The sequence below is a fragment of the Bombina bombina genome, chromosome 4 (genome assembly GCF_027579735.1).
Source record: "Bombina bombina isolate aBomBom1 chromosome 4, aBomBom1.pri, whole genome shotgun sequence".
Lineage (NCBI taxonomy): Eukaryota > Metazoa > Chordata > Amphibia > Anura > Bombinatoridae > Bombina > Bombina bombina.
This window is the reverse complement of record NC_069502.1, coordinates 634,916,497-634,929,428: the sequence shown is the minus strand read 5'-3', so window position 1 is coordinate 634,929,428 and position 12,932 is coordinate 634,916,497. Positions and strand designations below refer to the sequence as shown.

Here is a 12,932-nt window from a genome sequence, read left to right as displayed (position 1 = left end):
ATCAATGGGGAGCGCCGGCTGAAAAAAAAGCTGAACACCTGCAATAAAGCAGCGTAAAGCTCCGTAACGCTGTCCCATTGATTCCTATGGGGGAAACTAAATGTATGTTTACACCTAACACCCTAACATAAACCCTGAGTCTAAACACCCCTAATCTACCGCACCCGACATCGCCGACACCTACATTACACTTATTAACCCCTAATCTACCGCCCCCAGACACCGCCGCCACCTACCTACACTTATTGACCCCTAATCTGCGGCAGCCGCCACCTACATTACACTTATTGAACCCTAATCTGCCGCCCCCGACACCTACATTAGTTATTAACCCCTAATCTGCCGCACCAATGTCGCTGCCACCTACCTACACTTATTAACCTCTAATCTGCCGCCCCTAACATCGCCGCCACCTACCTACATTTATTAACTCCTAATCTTCAGCTCCCAACGTCGCCGCCACTTTACTAAAGTTTATTAACCCCTAACCCCAACACCCCCTAACTTTAATGTAATTAAAATAAATCTAAATAAAGCCTACTATTAATACCTAAATAATTCCTATTTAAAACTAAATACTTACCTATAAAATAAACCCTAAGCTAGCTACAATATAACTAATAGTTACATTGTATCTATCTTAGTTTATTTTTATTTCACAGGTAAGTTTGTATTTATTTTAACTAGGTAGACTAGTTAGTAAATAGTTATTAACTATTTACTAACTACCTAGTTAATATAAATACAAATTTACCTGTAAAATAAAACCTAACCTGTCTTACACTAACACCTAACCTTACACTACAATTAAATAAATTACATTAATTAAATTCAATTAACTAAATTACAAAAAAAAAAAAAACACTAGATTACAAACACTAGATTACCACCCACACAACCAATCCCCCAAATAAAATCCTAACTAAAAAAAAACCTAAGCTCCCCATTGCCCTGAAAAGGGCATTTGTATGGGCATTGCCCTAAAAGGGGCGGTTTAGGCTCTTTTTCTTGCCCAAACCCTAATCTAAAAATAAAACCCACCCAATAAACCCTTACAAAAAAAAAAAAACCTAACCCCCGAAGATCCACTTACAGTTTTTTAAGACCCGACATCCATCCTCAACGAAGCCGCAGAAGTCTTCATCCAAGCGGGCCGAAGTCTTCATCCAGACTGCATCTTCTATCTAAATCCATCCGGCGCGGAGCGGCTCCATCATCAGACATCCGGCGCGGAGGCCATCCTCTTCTTTCCACGGCTAACGAAGAATGAAGGTTCCTTTAAGGGACGTCATCCAAGATGGCGTCCCTTTAATTCCGATTGGCTGATAGAATTGTATCAGTCAATCAGAATTAAAGGTGAAAAATTCCTATTGGCTGATGCAATCAGCCAATAGGATTGAGCTCACATTCTATTGGCTGTTCCAATCAGCCAATAGAATGCGAGCTCAATCCTATTGGCCCATTGAAAAAGGACTTTTTGAAAGCTGCGGTAGTTACGCTGCGTTACGGATAAATATGTGTGCGGTGCAGAAATACCTGCAAGACTCGTAATACCAGCGGTAGTGAAAAAGCAGCGTTATGAGGCTTTTTCAGCCATAACGCAAAACTCGTAATCTAGCCGATTGTTTGTTATACACTTATGCTACACATTGATTTCTTATAACACTGCATGAACACATTTACAGCTAGACCTAACTGGACATAATCAAGGGAGATAATATAAACATACTCATCATGTTTTTCAAGTTGTTTGTTAGCAAAGTGTGCAGAGTTTTTGCAAATTTTTATTATAGTAACCTTTTTAATTCTTTTTAAAATCCTTATTTTTTTACATAAGTTTTGTAATTCAGTACTTAAAGGGACAGTCTACACCAGAATTTTTATTGTTTTCAAAGATAGATAATCCCTTTATTACCCATTTCCCAGTTTTGCATAACCAACACAGTTATAATAATATACTTTTAACCTCTGTGATTATCTTGTATCTAAGCCTCTGCAAACTGCCCCTTTTTTCAGTTCTTTGACAGACTTGCAGTCAAGCAATCAGTGCCTGCTCCCAGATAACTTCCACGTGCACGAGCACAGTGTTATCTATATGAAATACGTGAACTAACACCCTCTAGTGATGAAAAACTGTTAAAATGCAATCTGAAAGAGGTGGCCTTCAAGGTCTAAGAAATTAGCATACGAATCTCCTAGGTTAAGCTTTGAACTAAGAATACCAAGAGAACAAAGCAACATTGGTGATAAAAGTAAATTGGAAAATTGTTTAAAATTACATGCTCTATCTGAATCATGAAAGTTTATTTTGGCCTAGACTGTCCCTTTACTTGCTGATTATGTACCGTGCATACATAAAACCCCCCACTTACTTTAAAGTGTGAATTAGTTGGACAGTCAAGTCAAAATTAAACTTTCTTGATTTAATTTGCATGCAATTTTAAACAACTTTCCAATTTAATTTTATCATCAAATTTGCTTTGTTCTCTAGGTCTTCTTTGTTGCAAGCTAAACTTAGGTAGGGCTCATATGCTAATTTATAAGCCCTTGAACACCGCCTCTTCTCTCAGTGCATTTGAAAGATTTTCACATTTAGACACTGCTAGTTCATGTGTCATATAGATAACATCCTGCTTACTACTGTGGAGTTATTTAGGAGTTAGCACTGATTGGCTAAAATACAAGTCTGTCAAAAGCATTGAGATAGGGGGCAGGCTACGGGTGCTTAGATGCAAGGTAATCACAGAGGTAAAAAGTGTATTAATATAACAGTGTTGGTGATGCAAAACTTGGGAATGGGTAATAAAGGGATTATCTTTTTAAACAATAAAAAAATAGATAGACTGTCCATTTAAAAGAGAGTACTACCCATAGAGACGTATCACAGACACCTGAACACCTTCATTAGAATTCTATGCACAATCACAAGAATATGTATCGCAAGATACTGGAAAGTAGGCGCACCAACATGGACAGAAATATATAATAAAATACAACTTACCTACACCATGTACGAGGAAGCAGCAGGAATTCTAAACAATAGGGAAACAGTACAAAAAGTATGGCTATATTGGATAGGTAGACAAGAACAGAGGTCTAGGGTCTGAAACTCACATGAGCTGATATGGGGTTGACGGGAGTGCGCCGCGGGAAGAAGTGTCTCCAACCCTCAGGTACTATACTATTCTTAAGAAAGAGACACTGTTTAATATATGAATGGAGGGAGAAATTGTTTGAATTGTTTGGTTTGTTTACAACTAGTACTTTACTAATTGACTTTACTATGTTTGCAACGAATACTACTCATCCCACAATTATGTGACCCACCTTTTTTGGTTATATAAGACGGATTAAGATCAAAAGGAAAATTTTCTAAGGAATCTTAGCCCACGCTTGATATTCACACTCTGTTTAGTGGTAAGGTATATAGCTGGGCACAAAGACAGTTGATTGGCCCCAAACACCTATATACCAGAAGGGATGAGAATGTCATGATAAAAGTACTTCTTTCTTTGTATGTTTCTTACAAAAATGTTCAATAAAAAGTATTTTAAATAAAAGAGAGTACTAAGAGATCTGAATTGCCTGTCTTATTTGGTTTAAGGGTCTATATACATTTTAAATTATTAAATTGACATTTAATCCAAATTATTTCTTTCATGATTTAGACGGAGCATACCATTTTAAACAAATTTTCAGTTTACTTCTATTATTAAAAATGCCCTTTGTTGAAATAGAAGCAGCAATGCACTAATGGGAGCTACCTGAACACATCCAGTAAGCCAATGCGAGAGGCATTTATGTGCAGCCGCCAATCAGTAGCTAGCATTTACAGTGGATATAAAAAGTCTACACACCCCTGTTAAAATGTCAGGTTTCTGTGATGTAAAAAAAATGAGACAAAGATAAATCATTTCGGAACTTTTTCCACCTTTAATGTGACCTATAAACTGTACAACTCAATTGAAAAACAAACTGAAATCTTTTAGGTGGAGGGAAGAAAACAAAAAAACCCTAAAATAATATGGTTGCATAAGTGTGCACACCCTCTTATAACTGGGGATGTTGCTGTGTTCAGAATTAAGCAATCACGTTCAAAATCATGTTAAATAGGAGTCAGCATACACTTTCCATCATTTAAAGTGCCTCTGATTGACCCCAAATAAAGTTCAGCTGTTCTAGTAGGTCTTTCCTGAAATTTTGTTAGTCGCATTCTACAGCAAAAGCCATGGTCCACAGAGAGCTTCCAAAGCATCAGAGGGATCTCATTGTTAAAAGGTATCAGTCAGGAGAAGGGTACAAAAGAATTTCCAAGGCATTAGATATACCATAGAACACAGTGAAGACAGTCATCATCAAGTGAAGAAAATATGGCACAACAGTGACATTAGCAAGAACTGGACGTCCCTCCAAAATTGATGAAAAGACGAGAAGACAACTGGTCTGGGAGGCTACCAAGAGGCCTACAGCAACATTAAAGGAGCTGCATCTGGCAAGTACTGGCTGTGTGGTACATGTGACAACAATCTCCCGTATTCTTCATATGTCTGGGCTATGGGGTAGAGTGGCAAGACAAAAGCCTTTTCTTACGAAGAAAAACATCCAAGCAAAAGTCTCATCTAAAGTCTCCCAAAAACATGTGGGAAAATGTGTTATGGTCTGATGAAACCAAGGTTTAACTTTTTGGCAATAATTCCAAAAGATATGTTTGGCGCAAAAACAACACTGCATATCACCAAAAGAACACCATACCCACAGTGAAACATGGTGGTGGCAGCACGGACCAGATGGGAAGTCTGATAGTACATTAAGATATTTGGAATACCAAAAGCCCCTTTTTTCTTTAGGTCTATAGGATAGATATTCAGGCATTTTAGGACGTTGGTCTCTCCAGATGAACTTATTTATAATTGTTTGAATTTCTTTAAAGAAGGAAGGTGGAAGAGCTATAGGGATAATTTTGAACAGGTATAGGATCTTTGGGAGTATTGTCATTTTAACTGCAGCTACTCTTCCTAGCCATGATATTAGTTTAGCTTGCCATGAAATGAGATCTTGTTTTATATAGGCTAGTAGTGTAGTTGTCTTTATATATATTTCCTCTAAAGAACGGAAAATAAACATGCCCAGGTATTTGATTTTATTATTGGATATTTGATATGGGTGATGTTTTTTGATGTGGTTCAGGTTGGTTAAGGGAATATTAACATTCACAAATTCCGATTTAACAATTTTGATTGAAAAGATGAAACTGTGTCCTATAAGACAAAAAAGAAGAGGCACCTTATGGTGCAGTATCTCAAAGCACATTGCAGTGGCATGTGGCAACGACAAGAAGGTACTCACAAATGAAGGTGCACATCCAGTGCAATAATGCGCAAACCGGCTTTAGAGGCGCTTGGCTAGCTCAAACACTCCGGCAGAGCAGCAAGATCGTGGAGGGGCTTGTCATGGCTTCCGGTCCTAGGAAAGGGAACACAGCCAATAGCGTAGTAGCACCTACGATAGGTTTACGTTATGCAGGGTTCCCAGTGTATTTCCAAAAACTGCAAGGGAGTATCTCCAAGTCATCAATGACTAATCCTGCTTCCTCCAATCAAAGCTTTCCCCCCAGGGTAATCATTGCCTGAGGCCATGTTGTGATTGGAGGAAGCCAGATTAGTCAATGCTGACGTGTGAAGAGAGGATCTCTAAGTGGGGGAAGCTGCCTTCAATAATTAATCGAGTCGAGTTTGAATACTGTGGAATGATTTAAAATGTGTTTCTTTTATGAGAACTATAGAGGCATCTTTTTTGTAGAAGTCATATAGTGCCAAAGATATTTTGTTAGGTGAGAGAAAGCCTTTGACATTTTGAGTGAGTATTGATATGTGGTGGTGTTTGTTTGGGTACCTTACAACTCATCTTAGTGGTATTGAAAAGGGTTCAAGGGTGTCTGTCCATCTTGTCCAATGTTATGTGGGTTGGGGTTTCCATATAACCTAAAACTTAGATAACATACATGAGTATATTTTGTGACTAGAGTATAAACTATTCAACAACAACGTATATATTGACAATATACATTTATACTGGATAGGTTTGTCCACTGTATTACAAAAGTGAATATAACTAGAGCTTTGCATATAACGGTAAAACGTAAAGTAAAAAGAAACATAACTATAACTAAAACAATACTGAAGATAAAAGGAGTAGGAAGAGGCACTGATTCAAGGTCCTGGTGACTTGTAATATAGAAGTTGTGCATATAGTGTGGGGAGAGTTGGTGTTATGGGGAGTTTACATGTAGACTTTGGTGATGCATGTTTGCTAGTAGGAATATTTATTACTAATTCATCATTAAAGAGTGTCAATGCAACAAATAACTTAAAGCATACAATAATACATCATTAGTTACGTTACAACTGGTTGTTGGATAGCAAGGTCAGAGATGGCAGTAGGTAGTGTCCCTTTAGTTGCTGGCCCTCATCTGTGTCTATGTCGAACTTCTTACCAGGGAGTTCTTTGAGGTTTAGGAGTAGTGTTTTTTCGGGACTTTGATTTGTAGTAGGCGTCTGTTCCTGTTGTTGAGGTGGGAGTTGTGGAGGTGATGGTAATTGTAGTTTTGTGCAAGAGTCAGTGATGTCTATAGGATCTTTGCAAACGTGTCTATTGCTTTAAGGACAGTAAGGTGTGTAGGAAATCCCAAACTCTACGGGAGGGTGTGATCTCTCAAAAGTTTTGTTAATGGCAGGAATTCTTTCCTCTTTTGGAGTGTGCAGTTTAAAAGATCTGCAAATATTTGAATACGTCTGCCTTGAAATTTGAATTGTGTTTTTTTTTTTTTTCTGGCACATTTTAGGATCTGATCTTTGATCTGGTATTGTAGAATTCTGAGTATGACATCCCTTGGTGGCTGTGAGGTGTTCAGTTTTGGTCTTAAGGCTCGTTGTTAATTATTTTTAATTGCCTTTTTAGGCTCTATTGGGGTTGTGGATTTAGTTTCCGAGTGAAAAAAATATATATTTTAGATCCCACCCTTTATTACTTGTGGACTTCACAGCTTAGGTATTAGTTTCCCAGGATTATTGGATGGTGGACTCTCACCACCTGTAATTTATGCTTACCAGATAAATTCATGTTTAATGGTGGTGAGAGTCCATGAGAATCTCACCCTGTATTTTTATTGGGGTTTTTTTTTTTTTTTTTTTTTTTTGCACACACTTTTTTTTTTTCCTGCTCCTATTTTGTTTGCTGTCATTACTTTTCCTTCCTCTGTGCTCAGCTATACGTATGGCTAGGTACTGGTGAAGTGGCAGGGTTTTTTATAGGGTTCTTGGGGTTTGGGAATCTTTGCTTCCCCCTAGTTGTTGTAATTTTCAGAAGTAATGGATCGTGGACACCACCATGAAAGAAATGAATTAATCAGGTAAGCATAAATTAGGTTTTCTTCATTTATTTGCCCTCTTTACTGCAATTTAACTCTTAAAATTGTGTTTTTAAGTTATGAGTATTTGATGTGCACCCTGCAGAATTCATAAACCTAACCCTGCTACATATCTGTCCTATCTGGTCTCAGTAGTGCAATCAGGTAGGGAACTGCAAAATAATGTGTGTTTTGCTAGCAAAGTAGCAGTGGCTAGCTGTGATTACTCCAGTAACAAATCCAAATTAGCTATTGCAAAAAAAAAGTGGAGTTTGACCATTGAAAAAGAATTTCAGAAAATAAGGTGTTAATCGGTTCTGAAAAACAAAATCACCCATAGGTGAAATGTTAATCTATTGCAGCAAGGTGACAAAGTATTTTTATTGTTAGTTGTTTTATGTCCTTTAATTTAAAATCAATCCATGAAATTCAGATAAGATCACTATCAAATATATTTATGAATTTTGGATACTTTGCTAACCATTCTTTTGTTTCCTACCACAGGACGACTTATGCACTTGTATGCAGTTTGTGTGGACTGTTTAGAAGGGGTTCACAAAATAATTTGTATTAAATGCAAATCTCGATGGGACGGGAAGCTGGCATCAGCTGGGAACGATGTAATACTTATGATATTTTGGCTGCCTCACCATGTTGCCAGTTTGTATTGCTCAACCATATTTTAAAATCTTTTTTGAATATTGTAACTGACAAAACATGATAGACTTCTCATGTTTATTTCTTAAAGGTACATGAAACCCACATTTTTTTATTTAATGATTTAGAAAAAGCATGCAATTTTTACAACTTTCCAATTTACTTCTAATTTGCTTCATTCTCTTTATATCCTTTGTTTAAAAGCATATCTAAATAGGCTCAAGTAGCTGCTTATTGGTGGCTGCACATAAATGTATGATGTGATTGGCTTACCCATGTGCATTGCTATTTCTTTAAGAAAGGATATCTGAAAGAACAAAGCAAATTAAATAGATGTAAATTTAAAATGTTGTTAAAAATTGTATTCTCTATCTGAATTATGAAAGAAAAATATTGGGTTCATGCACCTTTTTAAGTACTCCTCATTTCTCTTAATCACCCTTCTTTGCTTTATTATGTGTTTCCCTATAATATATACCTAAAATAACTGGTTCCTTTCTCTGAGTAAGGGACATGTGTCTCAATACGTCACACTAATAAAAACTGCTGAGTAAGGGACATATGTCCCAATATGTCACACACAAAAAAACTGCGGTTTGCCTTTTAAAAATTCAGTGAGTGCAAATTGCTGTGTGTATGTATGCAAATTATATGTGTGTGTGTATGTGTGTAGATATATATATATATATATATATATATATATATATATATATATATAAATATATTATATATATATACACGACATACACATATATATATATGAGTATATAGATAGATTATACACACATACACATATATATATATATAGTATATATATATATTTATACACACACATACACAATATATATATATATATATATATTATATATATACATACTCTACACACATATATATATATATTATATTTATATATATATTATATATATATATTTATATATATATAGTATAATATTATATATAATATATATATTATACTAATATATATATATATATACACACACACACAAAACCATTCAGAAGAAAAACCACCGGCACAGTTTCAAAGTTAAAACATCCAAAATTTATTGCATTCACTTAAAACGGCAAAAAAGTAATGCTTTATATGTTTCGGCACTTAATCCATAATCATAAGCATTGTTTTCAATACCGGAACACCGGATCTACAGGAAAGGGTAACAGAGCCACCCTGTGACCAAGCGTAAAGGTGAAGATATCACTGTCGTTGGTATGATACTGTTTTTTTCTAGTAGTATCAGGAGCCATTTATTGCCTGCTGTGAAGGATTGCCTCTCTCCTGTCTCACTCACGCTGCAGGTTTTTGTTTGATGCTTATTGTTTGGAATTGCTCTCCTGCATTATGGAACTTTGTGTTTGAGCTGGCTAATATAATACTGTAGTGCTGATCGTTTATATATATATATATATATATATATATTAATATATATATATATATATATATATATATATATAAATTCATTAAAATTATTGGAGGAGATAAAAAAACTGAGATTAAAATCCTCCATGTCCCAAAATTAATTCAATACAAATATTTGCGTAGATGTGCTAATTTCCTATGCAAATATTTGTATTGATTTTTTCTGTGGTGTGTGTATGTATATATATATATATATATAATATATATATATATATATATATTATATATATATATATATATATATATACATATATATATATATATACAGTCATATGCAAAAGTTTAGGCACCCCTGATAACGTTCATGATTTTCATTTATAAATAATTGGGTGGTTTGATCTGCAATTTCATTTTGATCTATCAAATACCTGAAGGACACAGTAATATTTCAGTAGTGAAATGAGGTTTATTGGATTAACAGAAATTGTGCAATATGGCATCAAAACGAAATTAGACAGGTGCATAAATGTGGGCACCTTTGTCATTTTGTTGATTTGAATACCTGTAACTACCTAGCACTGATTAATTGGAACACACAATTGGTTGGTGAGACCCATTAAGCCTTTAACTTCATAGGACAGGTGCATCCAATCATGAGAAAAGAGTATTTAAGGTGGCCAATTGCAAGTTGTTGTTCTCTTTGGACTCTCCTCTAAGAGTGGCAACATAGGGCCTCAAAACAACTCTCAAATTATCTGAAAACAAAGATTGTTTCAACATTATGGTTTAGGGAAAGGCTGCACAAAGCTACCGCAGAAATTTAAGCTGTCAGTGTCCACTGTGAGGAACATAGTGAGGAAATTGAAGAGCCACAGGCACAGTTTCTTGTTAAGGCAGAAGTAAAAATATCGGAGAGGGCAAAGGATGGGGTGAGAACATCAAAAACAGCCCACAGACCACCTCTAAAGACCTACAACAACATCTTGCTGCAGATGTGTCACTGGTGCATCGTTCAACAATATCAGCACACTTTGCACAAGGAGAAACTGTATGGGCGAGTGAAGCGGAAAAAGCCTTTTCTGCAATCACGCCACAAACAGAGTCGCTTGAGGTGTGCAAACGCACATTTGGGACAAGCCAGCTTTCATTTTGGGAAGAAGGTACTGTGGACTGGAGGAAACAAAGATTGAGTTATTTGGTCATAACAAGGGGCTTATGCATGGCGGCAAAAGAACACAGTGTTCCAAGACAAACCTTGCTACCCACAGTAAAATTTGGTGGTGGTTCCATCATGCCTGTGGGGGCTGTATGGCTAGTGCCGGTACTGGGAATCTTGTTTATAGTTGAGAGTCCACATGGGATTCCAATGAATATCAGCAGATACTTGAGAATAATGTTGAGGAATCGGTCCAAAGTTGAAGTTACGCCGGGCTGGATATTTCCAACAAGACAGCGACCCAAAACACTGCTCAAAATCTACTCTGGGCATTTATACGGAGGGAACAAGTACAATGTTCTGGAATGGGGCCATCCCAGTCCCCCAGATCTGAATATCATTGAAAATCTGTGGGTGGAGTTTGAAGCGGGCTGTCCATGCTCAGCAACCACAAGCCTAACTGAACTGGAGATGTTTTGCAAGGAGAATGGGTCTAAAATACCTTCATCCAGAATCCAGACATTCATTACAGGCTATAGGAAGCGTCTAGAGCGCTGTTATTTCTGCTAAAGGAGGCTCTACTAAATATTGATACAATATTACTGTTGGGGTGCCCACATTTATGCACCTGTCTAATTTGTTTTGATGCATATTGCACATTTTCTGTTAATCCACTAAACCTCATTTCACTACTGAAATATTACTGTATCCATCAGTTATATGATAGATCAAAAATGAAATTGCTGGATCCAAACACCCAATTATTTTATAAATGAAAATCATGGAAATTGTCAGTGGTGCCTAAGCTTTTGCATACGACTGTGTGGTGTGTGGTGTGTGTGTGTGTGTGTGTGTGTGTGGTGTGTGTGTTGTGTGTGGTATATGTGTTTATATTTTATCAATAAAAAAACTTACGATTTTTCAATAATTTCTTTCATTTATTGCTTAATGTGCAAGACAACCAACGTTTGGGCGGAAACTGTGTCTTACACATGAAGCAATAAATGGAAGAAATTATTTGAAAAATCGTGAGTTTTCATTATTGGAATATGGATATTTAGAAAATTCTGGTGATTGAACATTGATGGAATGCGTAATCCAGATGAAAGTGTATATGTGTGCCCTAGATCAGGGGTCACCAACCTTTCAGACCTCAGGGACCACTAAACTCAAAATTTTTAATCCCATGGACCACTAACATTAAATTTTTTTAAAAAGTTACAAACTTATATAACTTGTGTGTGTGTGTGTGTATGTGTATATATATATATATATATATATATATATATATATATATATGTACACACACACACATACTGTACATAACTAGTATAATCATAGCTAAGTTTATGTATATATTTACACATTTTTAAGAATGGAAACAGAGAGGCAGGAAGTGGGGAAAAATGAATTATGTTTAAAAGGACTTCAAGACTTCCAAGTTACCTCCCCAGTTAGGAATGATTCAAAACTACTTATGATCATGGACAGACATTGGAGTCATAAATTAAGTTTATATCAGAAAGCTCTCAAAATGGATGTGAGCTAACCACGACTGATGTTACTGGCAATTACTATAATACTGGTGGGATATGGCTGATCTGCTGGATGGTAATTACTGGAATTCAGGTGGAATAAAATTATTGGAATGAAAAATAACTAATATTTAATAAAAAAAGAAGATGGAGGGGAGGAAGACAAACAGTGATGTAAGTCCATCTGAAGGAATTAGGAAAACTACTACAAAGACGGGTAAAGGGAAGAAAATAAATGCATTTTTTTTTTAAGATTTTCTTTTTCTATATACACTTTAATTCCACTATTTCAAGCCAAGACTATACCAACCTCTGCTGGCTTTAGAATGGAAGCATCTTCCTCTGAGCAGCACGCCAGGCAAGAGGAGTTAGAAATACAATCTAGCTACGCAAGTTGCTCAGTTCTACACAACGTGCGTAGGGAGATTGTAATTTAACTCCTCCGTCGGTTTTCACCGATGTCCAGCCAGGCACTGTAGGGAGTTGCGGCACGACGTGGGTGACACTATCAGAGGAGATTAATTCCTGATTGATGGTGTCAAGGACTGCTGCCCTAGATGAATAAGAACTTGGACTGTACGACTAAAGGTTTGTTTTGTTTTCTTATATTTAAAATTGAGGGCAATAGTTACTTTTCTTCTCTAAATAGTAAACTTTAGTCATATTTGTCCACCCCTGATTATGGTCTGTATTATAAATAAGTACAGATTTGTCATGTTATTAAATCTATCTTGCTACCTACCTATCTTTAGCTAGGCATGTTTACATAACATTTCAAAATGATACCTACTATAGAATCGAGCC

At 36.2% G+C, this 12,932-nt stretch overlaps 1 protein-coding gene across 1 annotated transcript in view; it reads left to right on the top strand.

Moving 5' to 3' along the window:
• The window catches only part of HECA (hdc homolog, cell cycle regulator), a 230,421-nt gene that overhangs the window by 146,565 nt on the left and 70,924 nt on the right, over window positions 1-12,932 (top strand). The window contains 3 exon segments of the mRNA XM_053710660.1: window positions 7,910-7,998; window positions 8,000-8,026; window positions 8,028-8,069. Of these exon segments, the coding sequence (XP_053566635.1) occupies window positions 7,910-7,998; window positions 8,000-8,026; window positions 8,028-8,069 (158 nt within the window).